This window comes from Nicotiana sylvestris, chromosome 9, assembly GCF_000393655.2.
Source record: "Nicotiana sylvestris chromosome 9, ASM39365v2, whole genome shotgun sequence".
NCBI classification, from domain to species: domain Eukaryota; kingdom Viridiplantae; phylum Streptophyta; class Magnoliopsida; order Solanales; family Solanaceae; genus Nicotiana; species Nicotiana sylvestris.
The window spans coordinates 107,968,347-107,991,332 of NC_091065.1; the positions used below are offsets into that span (position 1 = coordinate 107,968,347).

General features: G+C 38.4%; 1 protein-coding gene across 1 annotated transcript; it reads left to right on the forward strand.

Annotated features, from left to right (window-relative positions):
* The first annotated feature begins 22,019 nt into the window (after window positions 1–22,019).
* Window positions 22,020–22,745, forward strand: LOC138878025 (uncharacterized). The gene is made up of 2 exons (XM_070157680.1): window positions 22,020–22,509; window positions 22,621–22,745. The coding sequence occupies exons 1-2, from the start codon at window positions 22,020–22,022 to the stop codon at window positions 22,743–22,745; spliced, it is 615 nt and encodes a 204-aa protein (XP_070013781.1).
* Window positions 22,746–22,986: the final 241 nt, after the last annotated feature.

Genomic DNA, 22,986 nt, shown 5'->3' on the forward strand with positions numbered 1-22,986 from the left:
CAGTACTTGTTCAATCAGAAGGAGCTAAGTTTGACGCAGAGGAGGTGGTTGGAGCTATTGATAGACTATGATATCACCATCTTATACCATTCGGGGAAGGCCAATATAGTGGCCGATGCATTGAGTAGAAAGTCAGTCAGCATGGGTAGTCTTACGTATATTCCGGTCGGTGAGAGATCGCTTGCTTTGGATGCTCAGGCTTTGGCCAATCAGTTCGTGAGGTTAGATGTTTCTGAGCCCAGCTGTGTGTTAGCTTGCACGGTCGCTCATTCTTCATTATTTGAGCGTATCCGAGATCGGCAGTATGATGATCCTCATGTTACACCCATATTTACGTGCGTGAAGTGTGCCATAAATAAATTAATGAAAGCTCGGAAATGAGATGTTGCATCCCGCATTTTTGTACATTAAAGTTTCGTCGTAAGTTAATCGACGTAAGCTCGGGAATGAGATTATTTTGAGATTATAAGTATTATGCTATATCAAATAAGGGATAAGTAAATTCTTGAAGGTGAAAGGGTAAACAAATTGAAAAAATGAGTTTCGTCGAAGGTTGTCATTTTGAAAAAAAAAATACGATCTGAGCTATAATACCCGGTATTTATGGACTAGTACCATGCAAGGTACCACATGACCATGATAGTAAGGTGTATAAAGTGTATTAAAAGTGAGTAGTATTTTAAGTAATTTGAGATAATTCTTAATTATATGAATAATTGATTAATTATTGGATTAGTGGAAAATTACCAAGTTAATTAAGAAATTGTTAATTAATAATTTGGATAAGTCTTGAGCATTAAGTGGAATCCATGCAAAGCCCATATGATGACAATTCATTTTATATTCTAGGTGGCATGTTTAGTAGATGGGTGACTTACAAGGATTACCATAAACTAAGAGAAAATTGCATAAATTTGCAAAAACAAAGCTTACGGGTAAAGCTTAATATTTCAAGACTCTCTAAGACTCCTATTTGTTCACAAATAAACGTGAACTAATTAAGCAAAGTGACGTATTTTGGGGCAAAATTTTCATACAAAGTTACATTGCGTAATAGCAACGAGATTTTGCAATTTTAAGGGAGTACGGTGCAACGTTTTCTAAGAATATCATATGAATTTTTCCTACTCCAGGTATGTTAATGCTAAGCTCTTCTTTAATTTTGGCATGATCTTATCATTACACAAGTTTAGTAACGAGGCATAAAGAAAAATTCATATCCCGGAATTTACGTATATTTTGCTAGTCTCGCAAATTACGTATATTTTCCTAGTTTTGTAAGTTACCATATTCTTCTTATCGGGACTTCATATTCAATTGAGTATTTCTTTCTTCCAGTAAAGAGAGCTGAGAGTTCATATATACAGTATTAAAGTATTTTCATTACCATCGGGCTATAATCGATGGGCAGACCTCTATTGGGCAACCTCTGATCAGATGGTAAGATATATACTGAACCTACTGTGGTTGAACGCCAATGAGCGAGAACAGTTGGTCGAGATACAGAGCCTAGTATGGCCGAGCACCTATGAGCGAGCCTACTACGGCATAGCATATATATATATCGAACCCTATAAGGATGGACATCTATTTCACTTACTATATTGAGAGAATTGAGTCAGTATCAGTAGTTGAGCATATCTTCATATTTTCTTTGACTCTTAGTTACTTTCAGTTATTATATTATCAGTTTAGTTTTTAGTATATTGCCTTACATACTCAGTACATTATTTCGTACTAACATCCCTTTTCTGGGGGTGCTACATTTCATGCGTGTAGGTTTAGACAGACAGACGGGTAGACCTCATCATTAAGTGTTGCCCAAGTTCAGCTTGATCGATAAGCTCCATGCCTTTTGGAGTTACCACGTCTAGAGCTTTATGTACATCTTGTATATATATATATGTATATATGATATAAGTAGGTCGAGGAGCTGTTCTGGTCACAGTATATCCATCAGTAGAGGCTTGTAGACATATCCTGTTAGTTAGTGCATTATGTTGGACTTGTAGGCCTGGTATATATATTTGATTGGTTTGTTAACTTCAATAATTATGACGGCCTTGTTAGCCCAGCTTTATATTGATATTTAGTTTGCATTCGCAGTTGTCTTGCAATATGGCCATGGCCAAAGTATGACATCACATGGTTAGAGTTCCTTAGTCGCAAGTTGATACACAAGGATAGGTGAGGCACTAGGTGCCTGTCTCGCCCCCAAGTTCAGGGCATGACACCTCATTTGTGTGTCCTTAGGGACATAGTGCGGCATGGTGATGCCAAGCAGGTTACATTAGGAGAGGATGGAGTTTTGAGGATGCAGGGTCGAGTTTGTGTGCCTAATGTGGATGGACTTCGAGAGTTGATTTTAGAGGAGGCCTATAGTTCCCGGTACTCTATCTGGGTGCCTCTAAGATGTATCAGGACTTGCGGCAGCATTATTGGTAGAGGAGGATGAAGAAGGATATTGTTGCATATGTGGCTCGGTGTTTGAATTGTCAGCAGGTAAAGTACGAGTATCAGAGACCTAGTGGTTTATTCCAGAAGATTGAGATTCCTGAGTGGAAGTGGGAGCATATCATTATAGACTTTGTTGTTGGACTCCCATGGACTCAGAGGAAGTTCGATGCAGTGTCAGTTATTGTTGATAGCCTAACCAAGTCAGCACATTTTATTCCTGTGGCAATTTCCTACTCTTCTGAGCGGTTGGCATAGATCTATATCTGGGAGATTGTTCGTCTTCATGGTGTGCCCGTGTCTATCATTTTTGACCGAGGTACGCAATTTACCTCATATTTTTGGAGGGCAGTTTAGCGTGAGTTGGGCAGCCGGGTCGAGTTGAGTACATCATTTCATCCTTAGACAGATGAGCAGTCCGAGCATACTATTCAGATTTTAGAGGATATGCTCCGAGCTTGTGTTATTGACTTTGGAGGCTCGTGGGATCAGTTCTTGCCTTTAGCAGAGTTTGCCTACAACAACAGTTACTCATCGAGAATCCAGATGGCTCCTTATAAGGTTTTATACGATTGGTGGTATCGGTCGCCAGTTGGATGGTTTGAGTCGGGAGAGGCTAGATTGTTGGGTACGGATCTAGTACAGGATGCCTTGGACAAGGTTAAGATCATTCAGGATAGGCTTCGTACAGCTCAGTCCAGGCAAAAGAGTTATGCCAACCGTAAGGTTCATGATATGGCATTCATGGTCGGCGAGCGAGTGTTGCTTCGGGTGTCGCCTATGAAGGGCGTGATGAGATTTGGAAAAAAGGGCAAGCTAAGCCCTAGATTCATTGGTCCTTTTGAGATTCTTGATCGAGCGGGAGAGGTGGCTTACAGACTTGCATTGCCGCCAAGTTTATCAATCGTGCATCCAGTGTTTCATATGTCCATGATTCGGAAGTATCACGATGATCCATCCCACATGTTAGACTTCAGCACCGTCTAGTTAGACAAGGACTTACCTATGAGGAGTAGCCGGTAGCTATTATAGATCGGCAATTTCATCAGTTGAGATCGAAGAGTTTACCTTCTGTTCATGTTTAGTAGAGGGTTCAGCCTGTTGAGGCAGCAACTTGGGAGTCCGAGTTTGATATGCGGAGCCGATATCCCCATCTTTTCTCCGACTCAGGTACTTTTCTTATGTCCGTTCTAAGGCAAATGGTTGTTTAGAGGTGGAGGATGTGCTGACCTAAAAGGTCATCACTCGTTTTGAAAGTAAATTCTGTGTCCCGAGGCCTTGAAAACCTCTTTTTGTCTCACCTTGATTTGTGTGCGCAGTCCGGGCGCGTTTCCGGAAAGCTTTTATGTGAAATCTAAGTAAAATAAGGAAATAGGCCTTTAAAATTTATTAAAGTTGACTTCGGTCAACATTCTTGGTAAACAGACCCAGACCCGTGATCCGACGGTCTCGTAGGGTCCGTAGTAAAATATGGGACTTGGACGAATGCCCGGAATCGAATTCCGAGGTCCCAAGCCCGAGAAAAGAATTTTTAAAGAAAAATTATTTGCTGGAAAATATAAAGGTTTTTAGAAGTGAATTGATGTAATTTCTTGATGGTATCGGGCCTGTATCTTGGTTCCGGATCCCAGTACAAGTTTAAAATAATAATTAAGTTGAATCTGTAAAATTTGGTAAATATCGGAATTGATTTAGTATAAATCGGACCTATAGTTGAGAGAAAAGGGAAATTTCAATGTTCTTGAGTAATTGTATGAATTTGAGGTTGAATTTGTAGTCGTTGATGTTATTTTGATAATTTGATCGCACGAGCAAGTCTGTATGATGTTTTTAGACTTGCGTGCATGATTGGCTTGGAGCCCCGAGGGCTCGGGTGAGTTTTGGATAGGCCATAGTGTGAATTTAGACTTAGAAAAATAGTTATTGCAATTTTAGAGAAGTTGCAGGTCTCTGAACTAAGCTTCGCGGTCCGCAGTGAATCTTCGCGATTGTGGTGGGGTCTTGGCGACCGCGTGGGGTTTTCGCTGTCAGAGGTTGGAAAGGCCATATCTTCGAGGCCGCGCTCGATATTTCGCGGTCGGTGGAGCTCCGCGGCTGCGGTCCTCTTTCTGCGGTCAGCAGTGAGGATCTGAGAGGGGTATATATAAACGGAACTTTTCAGCCCTTTTTTCATTTTTCAAAACTCTAAAACATAAGAGGCGCTTTTTGAAACACACTTTCTTCCCCAAAACACAAGTGATTTTTAACTCATTTCTTTCACTCCTTAACTTCTTTTACAAGATTTCATCCTAGAACCTAGGGTTTTCATGGTGGAATTTGGGAATTTTGGGTAGAACTTAGGAATATCAAAATTTGGGGATTTAGACCTCAAATTAAGGCTGGATTCCAAAACCAATTGTATATCCGGGCTCAGGGTGAATGGGTAATCGGGTTTTGGTCCAAATTTCAGGTTTGGACCAAGCGGGCCCGGGGTTAATTTTTGATTTTTTGGGGAAAACAATGAAAAATCTATTTTCATGCATTGGAATTAGTCTATTTAGCAATTATTAATATTTTTAAGTAAATTGTGACTAGATACAAGCGAATTGGTGCTGGAATCAAGAGGTAAAGCGGTAGTTGAGGCTTGATTGTGTTCGTGGAATTGAGATAAGTGTTTGGTCTAACCTTAGCTTGAGGGAATAGGAGTTGTAGTCTTATTTGCTATGTGTTAATTGTTGAGTACGACGTATAGGTGTGGTGACGAGTATCTATACATTGGTGTCAAGCATGCCCGTGAGTCTTATACTATGATTGTTGTGACTCTGTTATGTATTGTCCATGCTTAATATGATGATTTCTAATGTTGAACAAGGCTTATGGAAGTATTCTTGGTAATTGAACATTGTATAGCATTGGCTCAAGTTGAGAATTGAGTTGTGATGTAATTGTGGAAAAGAGAAGAGGTTTATGATATTGTTTCCTTTGCCGGGATGTTATTGCTTATGATATTGTTTCCCTTGCGGGGATGTTATTGCTTATGATATTGTTTCCCTTGCCGGAATATTATTATTATACTATTGTTCCCTTGCTAGGATTCGATTGTGATTTTATTAATTCCCTTACCCGAATTGCTTTGTGATTATTGCTTGGTTAAGGAAGAGTGTAAAAGTACGAAGGGTGATGCCGTGCGTGATATTTGTGAGTGAGTGTTAATGCACGAAAGGTGATGCCGTGCCGATATTGTAAATGTAAAAGTGTGAAGGGTGATGCCGTGCCATGATATGAGTGATATTGAATGAAGTATGATGTCGTGCCATGATTATGTGAGGTAAAAGCACGAAGGGTGGTACCGTGCCGAATATAATGATTCTTATGGTGAGAACGAGAGTAAACGCAGTAAGGGTGATGCCGTGCACTTGTTATTGTTCCCCTTATTCTTGCTTATAGTTGAATTTTGGTGTTTCGTATGCTTCTTTACTGAATTTCTGTTTGTACATGATATTCCCCCGAGCATGTTTTCCCCTTCCCATCTTTAACTATTAGTTTCTGTCATTATTATTTGCTGCATTTGATATAACTGCACAGGTTTATTTAGTAGTCTTGTCCTAGCCTCGTCACTACTTCGCTGAGGTTACTCAGCACTTACCAGCACATGGGGTCGGTTGTGCTGATACTACACTTTGCACTGTGTGCAGATCCCGGTGCTAGAGCTTTTGGATCATAGTGAGGTTGGTGCCTTCAGTCTAGCGGCGGAGACCCGAGGTAGTCCTGTAGACGTCTGTAGGCCTTGGCGTCCCCTTCTATCTTTCCATTCTATTTTTATGTATTTCAGAGACATATTTGTATTTTCATTCAGACCGCTGTTTGTAGTATTCGTAGATGGTCCGTGACATTGTGACACCAATTCTGGGTAGAGTTGTATATTGGATTCTGTACTAGTACTTGGTTAAACTATTAGCTTTTGTATTCCGCATTTCTGTTTATTATATTTTTTCCGATGTTGATCACATGTTAATTCGTAAATGTTAAAAGGTTAAAGAAAAAGGGTAATGAATCTATAATACTCGGCTTGCCTAGCTTTCATGAGTAGGAACCATCACGACTCCCGAGGGTGGGAAATCCGGGTCGTTACATTTACATTAATTAATTGTCCTATCGGGACATCAACTCGAATTGGAGCATTAGCAGCTGGGATATGTGACATAGTCACCCTTGGTATGTTAGTCAACACATCTGACAATTGATTTTGTAATATTTTGAAAATAAATTATCTTTTGAACCTCTTGTTCACATTGATTTATTCAAGTATCCAAATGAGATAGTGATAATACATTCCAATCTATCTCCCTTTTAGTTGCTTATTTTCTCCTCCTAATGTTGGGTATACTGATTCATCAAAATGGTAATTAGCAAATCTTGCCATAAATAAATCTCCAGTCATATGTTCCAAATATTTTATAATAGAAGGAGATTCATACCCAACATATATCCTCAACCTTCTTTAGGGACCCATTTTTGTGCATTGTGGTGGAGAAATAGGAACATATACCGCACAACCAAAAATTCTAAAATGGAAAATATCTAGCTCTTGACCAAAAGCCGATTGTAATTGGGAAACTTCATGATAACTGTTACAACCCATATCCACATGTGTTAGTTCATGCCATATATTAGTTAACATAAATCCAAGAAGTAATTATCTTTGAGATGATAAGAAGTCAATCCTATTGGTCTTAAGTGATACAAGAGTGTATAAGGGTGATTAACAAGTATTAGAAGTTAAATGAATCAAGGATGTTGTAACTCGTATTTTCAGGTAAATCTAGCGGTGCTTAATACACTCAAGAGGTCATGTATTAAGGTATTTTAATCATATAATATCCGTATCATAAGTCTTGAAGTCAAACGAGTTATGAAACAAAAGTCGACAAAAGTTGTCTCAACTTAGGTTCATAATTTTACTTAAACATTAGGTCAAATGTTTCTAATCTTTTCTCCTAATTTACAAGGAATTACGGGGTGATCTACCAACCAAATTAAATATCTATGAGTCTAGTTTCCAACTCATTAAACCGTTCATCGATACGATCTCGGAGTAGAGAGATATTTGCATTTTCGCGAGACTGCGCCAAGCACCTCTCTATGGGGCCCACTAAGTCGGTTTAAGATATTTGGACCTATATAGGATGACTCCAACCCGTTTTAAGTCATTTCTTTTCACTATTTTCAGACCTTAGAACCCTAGGAACATCCTCTCAAGGTTCTCTCAAGATTCAAGACCCAAAAAAGGGCAAACAACACAAATCAAGTGTCGGGAATTCCGTGGCGCTAGTAAGTCTCTTGTTCTTCTTGTTGTTGCTCATTTTTGTGTCGTTCCAGCTCGTGTGGGAGGTTTTTTTAAAGGGTTTATGTTTTGTAAATACTCCCTCATGTTCTTAATATCAATCCTAGGTGATTTCAAGCCTTCTAAAGTGATTCTAGTGCCGAAAAACACTAATTGATCGCTAGTTTCGCTTTTTTGTTGTTGTGGCAGCATTGGAGGGATATTTCATGGAAATTTAAGGTCAAATTGGAGTTGTTCTTTCTGTATAAAGGTAAGGAACCTCTTACTCTATATGTATTTAAGATTATCCAAGTTGCGGCTAAGCCATTGAAGCTAGAACTTGTGAAATATATATCGAAAGGCTTGGTAGTAATGTTATTATTTTGTGGACTGTTTTGCGTTGCTGTTGGGCTGCGTATTTTACTACTGTTTTGTGAAGTTTTGGAGGAGTAAGGGTGTGGAAAAACACCATATATATGTAGGTTTGGGGGATGATAGTTATTCGTAACATTTCCGGGTCGTTTGACACGACTACGGTGGTCGTCGTATGTATGGAGCGATTAGGCTGTGCGTGGATTATTTTGGGAGGCTCAATATGTTTATTATTGATGTTGTTTGGGATGATTTGTGACTGTTTTGAATGATGTGAAGTCATATATATAGGGGAGGTGTTGTCCGTTTCATCGTAAAATAGGTTGTGGTCGATACATAATAGTTATGACGCTTAAATGACAACGATAGTATCGTTTCTCTTATTGTAGACTAAGGAGTTTTGACAATTGCATAGCTTGAGATTGGGGCAGTATATACAAGGTATGTAAGGCTATCCCTTTCCTTCTTTTGCACGACTCCGATTGTACATAATTTAATGAACGAGCTTCCAAGATACTCTACTCTTAGAAGCTGGTAGTACTTACATTGTTTTCCCTCTTATGGAACGATTGATGTTAATGTTGCTTCTCTTATTCTTATGTTATCAATGTTGTTGGTACTTCCTTATTCTTATAAGGTTCATAGTGAAGAGTTAGTCCTAATAACGTGTATAGAGGATACCGACCTTACGCCACTACGAAAGGTTTAGAATGTGATTTTATGAGTCGAGCATGCATTATATATATGTATCTATTTTACTCTACCGAGCCACGCTATAGTTGGACGGGTACGGCACCTATTGTGCAACCACTGATCAGTTGGGTTTTACCGAGCTCCACGTGGCCGGGTACGATTCTACCAAGCCTTATGATGGTCGGGTACGTTTTTTACCGAGCCTATTATGGCCGGGTACGATATGATGATGATGATACCCACAGAGGCGAATGTTTTAAAGGTTTATGTATTTATACATATGTATCATGCATTTCATGTCAGTAGCCCTCAGAGGTACTAAGATGTTACAGGTTGTATATTCTCTATCCTTGCTTACATTACTGATCGTATTTATGGTTCCCTGCCTTACATACTCAGTACTTTATTTGTACTGACGTCCTTTTATTTGTGGACGCTGCATATCGTGCTGCAGGTCCTGATAGACAGGCAGGTGCAGCTCCCCCACCACAGTAGGCTGTCCAGTTCAGCGGTGATTGGCGAGATCCCTTCTCCGGACTTGCCTTGGTCTTGGTATGCATTTTTGTTATAGACATTATGGGTATGTCGGGGCCCTGTTCCGGCTATGTTGCAGCACTTATGTTCATTTAGAGGCTCATAGACAAGTGTCGACTCATGTATAGTTTGGTATGCCTTGTCGGCTGGTTTTTGTTGTATAGTCTTTCATGGTAGCGTGGTAGCTCATACCTTATATGTAGTTTCTTGATTGTCTGGTCATCCCCTGCTATGTATGTTCATGCCGTCATATTTTATTGCTGGTTGTCCATGATCCAGGTCTACCATTTATATTGATCTCGTCAGCCCTAAAAGATAATAATGAAGGTTAGATGAAATGTACGTTGGTGCTCGGCAAGTATGGTCGGGTGCTAGTCATGGCCCTCCAGTTTGGGTCGTGACAAACTTGGTATCAGAGCAAGTCTGTCCTAGGGATTATAGCATGACCCTATACTAAAATAGGAAGTTTTGTTCTCATAATTGGTCTAGCAATCAATTGGAGATGTTTGATCAATGATTTTGCTAGACCATTTTGAGTATAAACATGAACAACTGGATGCTCGTTGTTATCCAAGTTGATATACAATAGTCATTAAAGGACTGAGATGTAAACTCACCAGCATTATCAAGACGAATTGTCTTAATTGCATAATCTGGAAATTATGCTCTTAACCTTATTATTTGAGTCAACAATCTCGCAAATGCCATATTGTGAGTTGATAACAAGAACATGTGACCATCTTGTAGATGCATGTCATGACCCAAACTACCATGTCGTGATGGCGCCTATCATGGTACTAGTCAAGATGACTCTTTACCAAAAACAACACAATGTTACAATTTAAAGATAACTTCAAGCTGTTCAATAATAAAACTCCATAAATAAATTCTGAATAACTAAAGTGCGGAAAGAAAAGTCTGACATCAGGGTGTCACTAGTCATGAGCATCTACTACAATCTGTCTAAAAATACTGAGACTAACACAGTCTAGAAATGTAACTATAAATAACTATAGGAAGATAGGAGGGAGAAGAGCAGGGCTGTGATCGCCAGCAGCTTCCTTGCTAACTCCGATAAAATCTACAACTGGAGTAGTCAACAGCCACTACCGGGTCCTGATACGCCTGGATCTGTACACAAGGTGCAGGGAGTAACGTGAGTACGCCAACTCAGTAAGTAACCAAACTAAATAAAGGCTGAGAAGTAGTGACGAGCAATAAAGCATATAAAGTTCATAGCATTAAGTCTCAGTTAAAATACAATAGGCTTTTAAAAAGTAGAGTTGGAATCAAATCATTTCGTTTAAACTTAGTTCCAATAAAATCATTTGAACATATTTTTTTCAACAGTTCTCAAACAGAGGCTCAATGCAACAGTGAGCAAAAATGATGAAACCATAAATAGCCCCTCGGGCAAAGCATCACTTATATACAGCCCCTCAGGCATACCTCACCATCACTCATATATAGCCTCTCGGGCACTCACACTCAGTAGGTACCTGCGCTCACTGGGGGTGTGCAGACTCCGGAGGAGCTCCTTCAGCCTAAGCGCTATAACAAGCCAACTCGTGGCATAAATCAATCAGGCCCTCAGCCTCACTAAATCATGAATCAGTAAAACCTGCTGCGGGAGCCCGATCCCATAAAAATCATCACAAATCAGGCCCTCGGCCTCACTCAGTCACAAACCTCTCAAGCCATTCGAGATTTCAGAAAAAACAAGGTACTCAGCCCAAACAACATTTATATGAATCAAAACAGAGTAATAAAGACTGAGTTGTGAATCAATAAGTATAACATGACTGAATATAGATTTTCAATCGAAAGCAGTGAGAGGATAGTAAGAAAAAGTCCCCTAAGGGTCCAAACAGCTCTGGCACAAGGCCTAAACATGGCATTCAACTCAATTTACAGAAACTCTTTCTAAAACACATAAGTATCATATAGTTTCAACCAAATACACAGCTTATAGTTGCTACGGGATGGGTCAAGTCACAATCCCCAACGTTGCACGCCCACACGCCCGTCACCTAGCATGTACATCACCTCAAAATAGTAAAATGATACGAAATCCGTAATTTCATACACTCGGGACTAGATTTACAATCGTTACTTACCTCAAACTGGTCAAATCTCTACTCCGCGATGCTCTTGCCCCTCAACTCGGCCTCTAATCACTCCGAATCTATCCAAAAGCAATACAATGTAATCAATAAAGATCGAGGAACCAATTCCACACGAAAATTTACTTAATCGAACACAAATCCCAAAATTCATTCAAACCCGGCCCCAGGCCCACATCTCAAAATTCAACAAAAATCATAAAACTAGAAAGGTCATTCACTCACGAGTAGATACATATAAAATTCATCAAAATTCGACTCCATTTGGCCCCTCAAATCCTCAAATCAAACTCTCCAAAATCCCAATCCCTAACCCCTCATTTTCACCCCTAATCTTCACTAATTACATGGTTAAACAATGTGAATCATCACATATACGAGTATTAGGGCTCAAGCCATTTGCCTCACTGGTAATCCCTTGAATCCCTCCTCAAAATCTCTCCTAAAAGCTTCAAAACCGGCTAAAAATGGTGAAGAATGAACCAAAATTCGCGAAGACAACAATTTATACTTTCTGCCCAAAGATACCTCATCTGCGATCCAACAGTCGCTTTTGCAATGTCGCACCTGTGGAAATCCATCGCAGGTGCGATTCCCACTTATTCCTTAGAATCCGCTTGTGTGGTCACAATATCGCACCTGCGGTCTCGCAGGTGCGCTCCACTATTCGCACCTGCGGCTCCTGCCTACCTCATCCTTGGTTGCATCTGCGGCTCTTTCTCTTCTTCTGCGGGCTTGCACATGCGTTACCCACTCCACATGCGTGGTTATGATAGCTGAGTTCAACTTCAGCATTCCTCAAATTCCAACCTTGTTCTATAGACCACCCGAAATCAACTTGAGGCCCTCGGGACCTCTACCAAACATACCAACAAGTCATATATCAACCTACAAACTTAGCCGAGCCTTCGGAACACTCAAAACAAGATCAAAACACCAAATTAACCTCAGATGCAAGCCTAAGAACTTCTAAACTTCCAAATTCCGCAAACGATACCAAAACCTACCAAACCTCGTCCGAATGACCTAAAATTTTGCACACACGTCACAAAGCCTAAGAACTTCTAAACTTCCAAACTTCGCAAACGATGCCGAAACCTACCAAACCTCGTCCGAATGACCTGAAATTTTGGACACATGTCACAAATGGCACTACTAACCTACTCCAACTTTCATAATTCCATTCCGACCCCGATATCAAAATTTCCACTATCGAACAGAATCACCAAAATTCCAACTTTCGCCAATTCAAGCCTAATTCTATCACAGACCTCCAAATCATATTCCGAACGCGCTCTCAAGTCCAAAATAACCTAACAGAGCTAACCAAACCATAAAATCCAAATCTGATATCGTTTACTCATAAGTCAACATCCGATTGACTTTTTTCAACTTAAGCTTCTAAATAGGAGACTAAGTGTCTCATTCCACTCTGAAACCACTCCGGTCCCGAACCAACCAATGCGATACGATAAAAAATACAGTTGAAGAACACTAAAGGAAGCAGAAATGGGGGAAACGGGGTTATAACTCACGAAACGACCGGTCGGGTCGTTACAATGAATCTATCAAAACAATATAATACTCAAATGGGATTCAATCCCAACATTAGCATTTGATGGTCTAATAACCAATTTTCCTTGAGAACAAGCAGCACGATAGAATTCTTTAGATTGAAGAATCTTCTGATTCTTCAATGTGTGCCCATGTGAATTCTCAATTATTTTGCGCATCATATTAGAACCGGGATGGCCAACTGGTCATGCAAAATGATAAAATCATTAGAACTAGTAAACTTCTTGTTTACTATGGTATGTGATTCAACCACACTAATACTTTTGTGGTACAAGCCAAAGGAAAATGCAGGTAACTTTTCATGTATACATCTTTTTCCTGCTTTTACTGTAGTAATATAAAGATATTCAATATTTACTTCGTTGGCAGTCTCCACATGGTAGCTATTTTGGCGAATAGCTTTGAAAATCAACAAGTTTCTTTGAGATTTACTACAATACAAGGCATTATTTATAGCCAATATTGTTCCACCAGGTAGTAATATAGCCGCTCTTTCAAATTCCTCAATTAATTTTGTACTACCTGATATTGTATTCACATAGGCCTTTTTCATAACCAACTAAGAGAAATATTCTCTTAGTATAGTGTGAGTTGTAGTACCATCCAGAAGGCATATATCTTCATTACTCATCTTGGATCTAACTGAAGACTAGAAAATTTTATTTTTCTTCATAAAACAAAAGTACATCATAAGAAATATGAAAAAAATTAACAACACAATAAAATAACTTAAGGTACTTGAAAATTAAAATAACTTAAGAAAGAATAAGACAATTAAAATGCAGAAATAAAAGCAACAACATAATTGTATTTCCCAATAAAATGAATAAACTTCAGTTTTGATCCCCAAAGAAGTCTCCAACTTCCAAATGAGTAATATCATCGAGGTCTTCAAAATTATCACCTTTAGAAGCATGATTTGCCTTGGCATTATCATCATATTTGTTTGAAGGCCCTGCCTCAGCATCATTGCGAAAAGTCAAGTGCGACTCCACTAGGGCACTAGCAGAAGAGGCTCTAATATTATTGGTCTTTCTTTTGGTGGAGTTTTGATAAAGCCTCACAAAATATTCAACCGCACGAAATTCATATTTCCAGTGGCCTTTCATACCATATCTATGACAATTATTGTCTTTGCCTCTTGAAGGATTGTTTTGAGAACCCATATTGTTCTCCCGTTTATAATGACCACCACGTTGAAATTATTATATTGTCCCTTGCCATGCCAATTTACATTCATATGGCCCCGATAATTGTTTTATTTTCTTTCAAACTTATCACGTGCTGCTAGCACATTTGCTTCAGGAAATGGAGCGGATCCAGCAGGGCACACCTCGCGATTTTTCATCAAAAAGGGTATTATATCGCTCAGCCACCAGAAGACATGAGATCAACTCAGAATATTTTTTGAAACCCCTTTCACGGTATTGCTGTTGTAACACCACATTTGAGGCATGAAAAGTTGTAAGAGTCTTCTCCAACAAATCCTCATCATATATAGCTTCCCCACATAATTTTAATTGGGAAGTTATTCTAAATACATTAGAGTTATATTCACTTACGGTCTTAAAAGCTTGCAACCGTAAGTGTATCCACTCATAACGAGCCCTTGGCAATACTGTTGCCTTAAGGTGTTCATACATTTCCTTCAAACCAGTCCACAATTCAAGTGGGTCTTTCACTGTCCCATATTCAACTTTTAATTCTTCATCCAGATGATGAAGAAGGAAAATCATAGCCTTTTGTCATGACCCAAACCTATGGTCTGCAACGAGCACCCGGTACCTTACTTAACCGAGTACTAACATAAAATATCTTTCTTATTGTACTTTCATTGGCAAATGTGCCAAACGGGCCGTCATGGGCTAACCAGAATAAACATAGAGGAATACTCAATATAGGACGACCCAACCTGATATAAAAACTTATACATGTGATATACGGGCCTATAAGGCCAACATGATCATTTATAAACTCAAAACATAGGCCGGCAAGGCCAACAAGCATTCGTATAAATGACATTTGTCTACAAGCCTCTAAGAGTACACCCTTAACATAAAGGTCGGGATAGGGCCCCGCCATACCAAACAATACGCGTCTAAATCATACTGACCAAACAAGCAACTCTGGAGCAAATAGAGCGCACCAACATCTTTCGTAGAGCTTATAGCCTACGTGGAAGACTCTCGACCTGTCACCTGTCTATCGGGACATTCGGGCATGAAATGCAGCATCCCAAGAAAAAGGGACGTTAGTACGACTAATGTACTGAGTATGCAAGACACATAAATAAGTACATAAAAGACATGGAAGAAATATAGAGTAAATGACTCAACCTATAAGTTTAGATAACTCTGTAAATCATGAAATACTTATAGTGTCATGCATATGCGTATGAATGTCATGTCGTGCATAGGTACATGTGTTCATAACATCATCAAGCCTTTGAGGGCTTCCCATCATATCATCTCAGCCACTGTGGGCAAAATTATCAACGTATACCAGCTAATCAGGTGGTGGTGCATGTATAACATCGTAACCTTTTCCTATATATATATATATATATATATATATATATATATATTATCTGGTAATGGGTCAATGTACATGTATAAATAAATGCGATGCATGAGAAGTACATCAGTAAAATCTCACGGAACGTCATAAGACCATTATACTTTGATTAATATCATGAAACAAACTTTATCAACTTACGTATTTTCTGAGACCTATGAACAGACGATAGAATAATAAGACATGGAAATTCAAGAACATAGACATCTCTAATACTTTTATGAATAGAGTCATTTATGAAAGTTGTGCATTTGCTCGTTTCGTTTGTATCGTATGGATCATACCAAAGGAAAGAAGTGATAGCCTTAACATACCTGGAGTAGGGAAAAATCCGTATGATATTCTTGGAAAAGGTTGCACTGTACTCCCTTAGAATCACAAAATCTCACATTGTTAATGTGCTAAGAAATCTCGTTCATTGAATAAATCACGTTGTAGTGTTTTGTAGGAATTTCTACGAATTTGTAGCAATTTGTAACAAATCACCTTACTAATCTCCAAAATCTCACATCTGATTGTGGTATGGTTTTGTATTGAAAATCTTAGAATTGAGGTGTCTTGTAATTAATATGTTAGGTTGCTACCTAATAAGAAATGACTAAGAGTCATTTGCTTAAGAAGTGGCTTGCTGCCATGTTTTTGCCATAGCCTTTATCAAAAGACTGCAATTAATCAATCACTAATTATTAATTAACTCAGTAATGTCCCATTACCTAATAATTAACCAATTACCCACATAATTAAGAATTATTTTCACTTACTTAAAATACGACTCACTTTTCACATACCTTATACACCTTATTATGGTCTTGTGATACCTTGTATGGCACTAGTCCATAAATACCGAGTATTTTAGCTCGGGACGTATTTTATCCCAATATGTCAAACTTGGACGAAAATTCATTTTCTTTGACTTGCTTCCCTTCTCACTTTCACGAATTTACTCACCACTTGTTTGAAATAACATAATGCTTATAATCTCAAAATAATCCTATTCCCGAACTTATGTCGATTAACTTATGACGAAACTTTAACATACGAAAATACGGGATGTAACATCATTCCCCCTCCCCCCTTTAGAACATTCGTCCTCGAATGTTGACTTATGCACTTATTAGTTTCATAACCTATGGCTCTTGTGAATACTTTAGTACTCTCCGTGCCACCTAGGCAACTTTTCTGTGAATAAATCCAAAGGTCGGGGAATTCCCTCCTTTAGGACTCTTTCCCACACCATGACTTGTGATCGAAATCCTTCCAATCTCGTAATTGTTGCTACCTTCTATCATGTAGCCTCTACGATACTGACCTTGTACGTGTGCCTATGCAACTCTTCTCTCCTTTTTCCTCCAACTTTTAGCCAATATCTAGGCCTTAATTTGTAAACATATACAGAGCTTAATAAGATCGGTATCTATAGGTATATTGAAGTTCTTCGCTCGGTACTTTGCAGAACTTGCGAATATTGCTATATCTTATTTCATAGACCTGGTGTGACCACCTAATTTTTGATAATATTTAATTTTTTTATCACTTCTTCTATGTAAATATTTTAGGGGTTTTAACCTACAATTTTTAGCTTTGTTACACTTTTTATTATAGGGTAAAAATACAAAATTTAAAAGGTGAATTATTACTATTAATATTATTTTATTTTTATTTTTATTTTAAAATAATAAAAAAATTCCGAAAAAATATTTTTTTTTAATTTTCAGGAGTGATTTAAAAAATAAGAAAAAGGGAAGTATTGAATAAAAAAATAAAAGTAAAAGTAGGTGGAATTCTCTTTTAAAAAGTAAAAGAAAGTAGAAAATTTAAAAATAAAAGTAAAGTTTTGTGATAATTTTAAAAAAATAAAAAGTAAAAGAAAATTGGAATTAAAAAAAAATACATAAAGGTATCTGAAAATTAAAAAAAATTAAAGTAAAAGAAAGTAGCATTTTTAAAAGAAAAGCAAAAGAAAGTGGATTGTTTTTTTAAGAAAAGTTAAATAAGTGGAATTCTCTTTTAAAAAGTAAAAAAAATGGGATTTTAAATAAGATAAAAGTAATTAAAGTTGGAATTTAAAAAATAAAAGTAAAGAAAGGTGGGATTTCTTTTTTATAAAAAAAATAAAAGCAATTTGTAAGTGGGATTTCTTTTAATTAAAAAATAATAAAATAATAAAATATTAATAAAAAAAAATCTGAAAAATCTCGAAAATTTTCTATAAATAGAAGAGAAAATTTGAGAAGAAGAAAAGAAAAAAAAGAAGAGAGAGAGAGGAGAGAAATTTAGGTTGAAAATTTTCATTAAATTTTTCATTCAATATTTTGGGCCTTGAATCTTGGGTTTGAAGAAGAGTTGATAGAGATTTTGTTGTTGCTGCTGTATTGACTCTACAACTTTCAGATTTTATTCATTTGAATTCACTCTCTTGTAGGTATGTAATTCAAGCTCTTGAGTTAAAAAATGTCGGAGCATCTTTATTGAAGCAGAAACAAATTGATTTGGTTCTTTTGATAAAGTTTCTTTCGTATTTAATCTGTTCGCATGAATGATGTTTCTTTGATTGAGTGAATTGAGATTTGCAAATGTTAACGTTATTTTAGTATGTTCATGACTCTGTCTCGTTTTTTTTTCTTTTTTTTTACTTTTTTTTCTTGGCTCATGACTTGTAACCAGCAGGTATTATTTTGTTTACATTTAGATTTCAAGCTCATGTAGCACCATGTTCATATTTTGAAATTTAAAGAAGTATGTGAAGTTGAACAATTTGTCAACATTAAGATGTAAAAAAAATAGATTGCGTTAGTGGAAGGATCTTATCTTCAGTTTATGTTATTGGCTGCATATTTTCTTAAATTAACCATGTGAAGATTCGTCTTCTTCTACTTCAAAATGGTACTGTAGAAGTTATAGTGGTGATACTACAACTTTCTCTTTAGTATAGTGTTAAATTAATTAATTACTTTAAGTGTTCTTTGTTATAATCAAGTTTAAAATGCATTTTTGTATGTCCATGTTTGTTTTGTTCCTTCTGGTTCATCCGAATAGTTCTCAACATGTTTTTTTTGTGCTCATATGGTCATTTAAGATTCATTATTTTGTTATAAAATTTTGTTAGTTTCTTTCTAGAATTTGAAAACGAAAGTCGGTCTTTTGAAGATGATATGGAGATGAACCCAAAGCTGGCACCTGTCTTTTGTTATTTTCACATAAATGCCAACTCCACCTTTCTGAATTGTAGTATGCTATAACAAAAGGCTCCAATGATATACATGTAGCTAACCCATTTCTTTAGGCCTTTTCTACTTATCAATTTATACCACTCCATCCACAATAAAACATCAAAACTCATGGCCCTCATTTAATTAATTTTAAATCCTTAGAATTCGAGGCATGTCATTTAGCGAATTTTCTATGGCATTCGCAAAATTGAAAAATGCGTAGTTGCTTTAGGCGCGTAATTTAAAATTACCTTCCTAAACTCGGGTGTGCATTTCATGTGACCCAAATCCAAATCCCAACAACGTTAAATAAAATGTGTCGTGGACCGCGGGTGCATTTATGTGACGTGGTTCAAGACATATTTTAAATGACGTTGCAATCTTCCTAAAAATGAATAAGAGCGGTTAATAAGTTAAAATTGAACCATAGGCTAAAACATGTATTAAAATCAGATAATAGGCCAATTATAACAGTTGAGCGACCGTGCTAGAACCACGAAACCCAGGAATGCCTAACACCTTCTCCCGGGTTAACAGAATTCCTTACCCGGATTTCTGTGTTCGCGGACTGTAAAACAGAGTCAATCTTTTCCTCGATACGAGATTTGAACCGGTGACTTGGGACACCATAAATTATCCCAAGTGGAGACTCTGAATTTTTAATAATAAATGAATCCCGTTTCGATTGTCACTTTAAGTTGGAAAAAACTCCCTTATACCCTTTCCGGGGTATAGGAAAAAAGGAGGTGTGACAGCCTGGCGACTCTACTGGGGACTGGAACCCAGAACTTCTGGTTCAGGGTTCGAGAATTCGAGCTTGGAATAATTGTTATAATTGGCTTTGTTTATTATCTGATTCTTACATGTTTGGACCTAATATGCTAAATGCTACTTTTACCGCTTTGATATTATCTGAACTATATATAAACTGCTACGAAACCCTTCTCTTCTCACCTTCGGGGATGTGCTCGCTGGTCGAGACTCCCTATTCTGTTAGTGTCATACCTTGAAATAAGAAAGAGGCTCGGACAAGTTACTAAGTCGGATGGCCTTTTGGTTCCCGGTACGTAGCCCCCTCCTCGGCTCGAGTTGTCCACTCGGGTACACAGTCTAGAACAAATACCCAGGCTTTGAACCTAGAATAACTCAGCTTCATGCCGGATCCCTAATAGGAACATTTGTGTGCATCATGTGTATTTGACTTTGGAGGCTCAACACAGGGGTTGGGTCTGTCTAGGACAGGTGTACCAAAAATGAAAAAGATCATCCTGATGCATCTTACTTGCTACTTGTGCATTTATTTGCTTCGGACTTGCATGCTGACCGACTTTTGAATATTTTGAGGAAAGAGAAATAGCAGTATGAGGGTTAAAGAGAGTTAATCGCCTGTTTTGAAAAAAAAAACAATGTCCAAATAGTTTGTTTATTTTGCCAATAAAATGAAAAAAGAATCTTGTTTTCAAAAATAGTTTGTTTTATTTGCCGAATTACTTCAATTTGATTCTCACAGGTTGTGGGATACGTAAGCAACCCTCATCGGGTCCAACTTCTTTTTGCCAAAAATAGCCCGAAACGAAAAAAAAAAAAATAATTTATTTTACTGTAAATAGGCAAGGTGATGCCGTTTTTAACAAAAATAGCTGAATGTTCCCGAAAGGGACGCCGGAAGGCTGATTTCGCATAAACAACCACCTTTGGTATTTTTGGCAAGTTAGCAGGCACAACCTTAAAATCTCCCTCCGGAAGTGCTGAAAGGCCGTATTTGCAAAGTTGGGCTTTTGATTTTAGAAAAAAAAATCTGAAAAAAGGGCCAGTTTTGATTCAAAATAGAGTAAATCATGATTAATCACCTTAATAAATGTGCAGAATGAGCACAAGTCAGAATTTACCAGTAACAATTATGAACAAGATTCCTTTGGAGTTGCACATGTGGTGGGATGACTTGGCCAAATCAGGGCGAGACACGGTCAATCTATACTTGGGAGGCCTCGCTGGGTTGCTGAAAATTAATCCTAGAGGGGATATCATAAAGGCATTGGTCACATTCTGGGACCCGGCTCACAACGTATTTCATTTCTCAGGTTTTGAAATTATCCCAACATTGAAAGAAATAGCCGGATATATTGGGGGTCCTAAAGTTCCTCTAAGACACCAGTACCTAATTGCTCTGAGGGCCATAGCCGTGCACAAGTTCCTAGACTCTTTGAAAATAAGTAGGGAGGTCCACAACCCAGACTTGGCAGCTGGTTTTTGTACTTTGCAGTTTATATACAACATATATGGTTATATAGGGGGTTCAACAAGCCAGAAAACAAAATCTGCAGCAAGGGAAACCGCCTTAAGTGGGAAGAACACAAATGTTTTGCATTTATGGTGGTCTTTTTGGGACTTTTGGTGTTTCCTAGAAAAGATGGGAATATTGACATACGAGTAGCCGGGGTTGTTAGCACTTTGTTTACTCAGGCCAACAGCACCCTCGCACCCATGATAGTAGCTGAAATCTTTTGCGCTCTCACAGTCTGCAAAGTCGGGGGAGACGTTTTTGAGGGGTGCAACGTGTTGCTACAAATGTGGATGATCGAACACCTATGTCGTCGTCCTCAATTTATGAGTTATGGGTCGACAGAGAAAACATGCATAGAGGAATTTTCTACGAGGGTTGATGGAAATAGCTTGCCAGAAGGGGTCACAGAGTGGATAGCGCGCCTCCGTTCCGTCATTGCAAGCCAAATAGAGTGGACATTTGGATGGCTGCCTGTGGATGAAATCATATATATGCCAGCCACTGGACCCCATTTCCTTTTTATGGGACTCAGGAGTATCCAGCCCTATGCCCCGTATCGAGTTTTGAGGCAGTTGGGAAGATGCCAAATAGTTCCGAAAGATGAAGATCTTAGTGGCCAAGTGGTCGAGATCGGGCCTAACGGACAATTTCACGAAGCAGCAGTCCGCCAAATTTGGAGCGAGTGTCAATACTTAACGGCAAATACAAGTGTACGTGATCGGTACAAAGGTGAAGTTTCGCCGGGATACCTTGCTTGGAATAGGAGAGAAATCAAGTTTGGGAGGCCGGCCAAGAGACCCCATCTCCAGGAGTTCATCGGGGCGTCGCAAGAACAGTGGGATTGGTTGGCTAAAGAACATGAGTACAGGGCCACAATACGCAGATTGGAGAAGCAAGTCATGGAGTTGCAGTTTGAGAAAGATCTACAGGTCGCCGTAGATGAGGGGGAGAAAAAGAAACTAGCTAAAGAAAATGAGGCCCTTCGAGCCCAAATTCAAAAGATGAAAATAGCTGCAAAAAACCCCGCCCGAAGAGCCAAAGATGAAAAACTTATAGATAACCTGAGGCGGAAAGTGGGCGAATATAATTTTGATATGAACAAAGCAGAAAGTGAATTAACCAGGGCTCGAAAACAATTGGCCGAAAACTCGGCAGAACGAGCACGTCTGGTTAAGCAGCTGAAAGAAAAGTATGACAATGAGGTTGCAGGGCTAAATAAAAGGGTCATCACCGAAGAAAACAAAATGATCAAACAGGCAAAAGACTTCAGGGTTGAAAGGGAACATTGTTATACGACCTTGGCGCAATTAGAAATAGACTTGCAACAACTTCAGGAGCAGAATCATATGGCTGACCAAACTTTGGAAGACAGGGCCCAGCAGATTGGGCGTTTGTTACAAGAAAAAGGCATCATAGGAGAGAGAATTAGAAACATCGCCGACTACATCGTTATGAAGTGCCAGATCTGTGAGGATATGACTCGCACTACCTTCTTCGCAGCAGTGATGACATTTGTTAAGCAGATAATGAGTGACTTGGACCGACTTCAAAGGGATCTTGCATATAGGCCCGCAACGAGACTGAATGATGTCCTGTGGGCACCAAGAGCATTGATGTATTCATGATTTCTCATGAAGTGTGTATTTCCGTTTCGGTTAAAGTCTATCAGTCATGTTGAGTGTGTATTTTCTTTCTGTTCTGTATTTCCTTTTGTTGGAGTGTGATAGCTTATTTTCGGAGTCTGTATTTCGTCTTTGCATCAGAATCTGTTAGTCTTTTGGAATTTGTTAGTTTTGAGCATTTGTTTTTTTAGAGCTGTTTACTTGTGCACTTATTTGCCAGAACTACGCACGGTCTGATTCATGC

Bases quoted from the DNA above. Each gene is read 5' to 3' on its own strand.
- LOC138878025 (XM_070157680.1), top strand. From the start codon at position 22,020: ATGGAGTTGCAGTTTGAGAAAGATCTACAGGTCGCCGTAGATGAGGGG. The intron at 22,510-22,620 runs GTTTGTTACAAG...CCTTCTTCGCAG, and splicing joins CAGGGCCCAGCAGATTGGGC to CAGTGATGACATTTGTTAAG.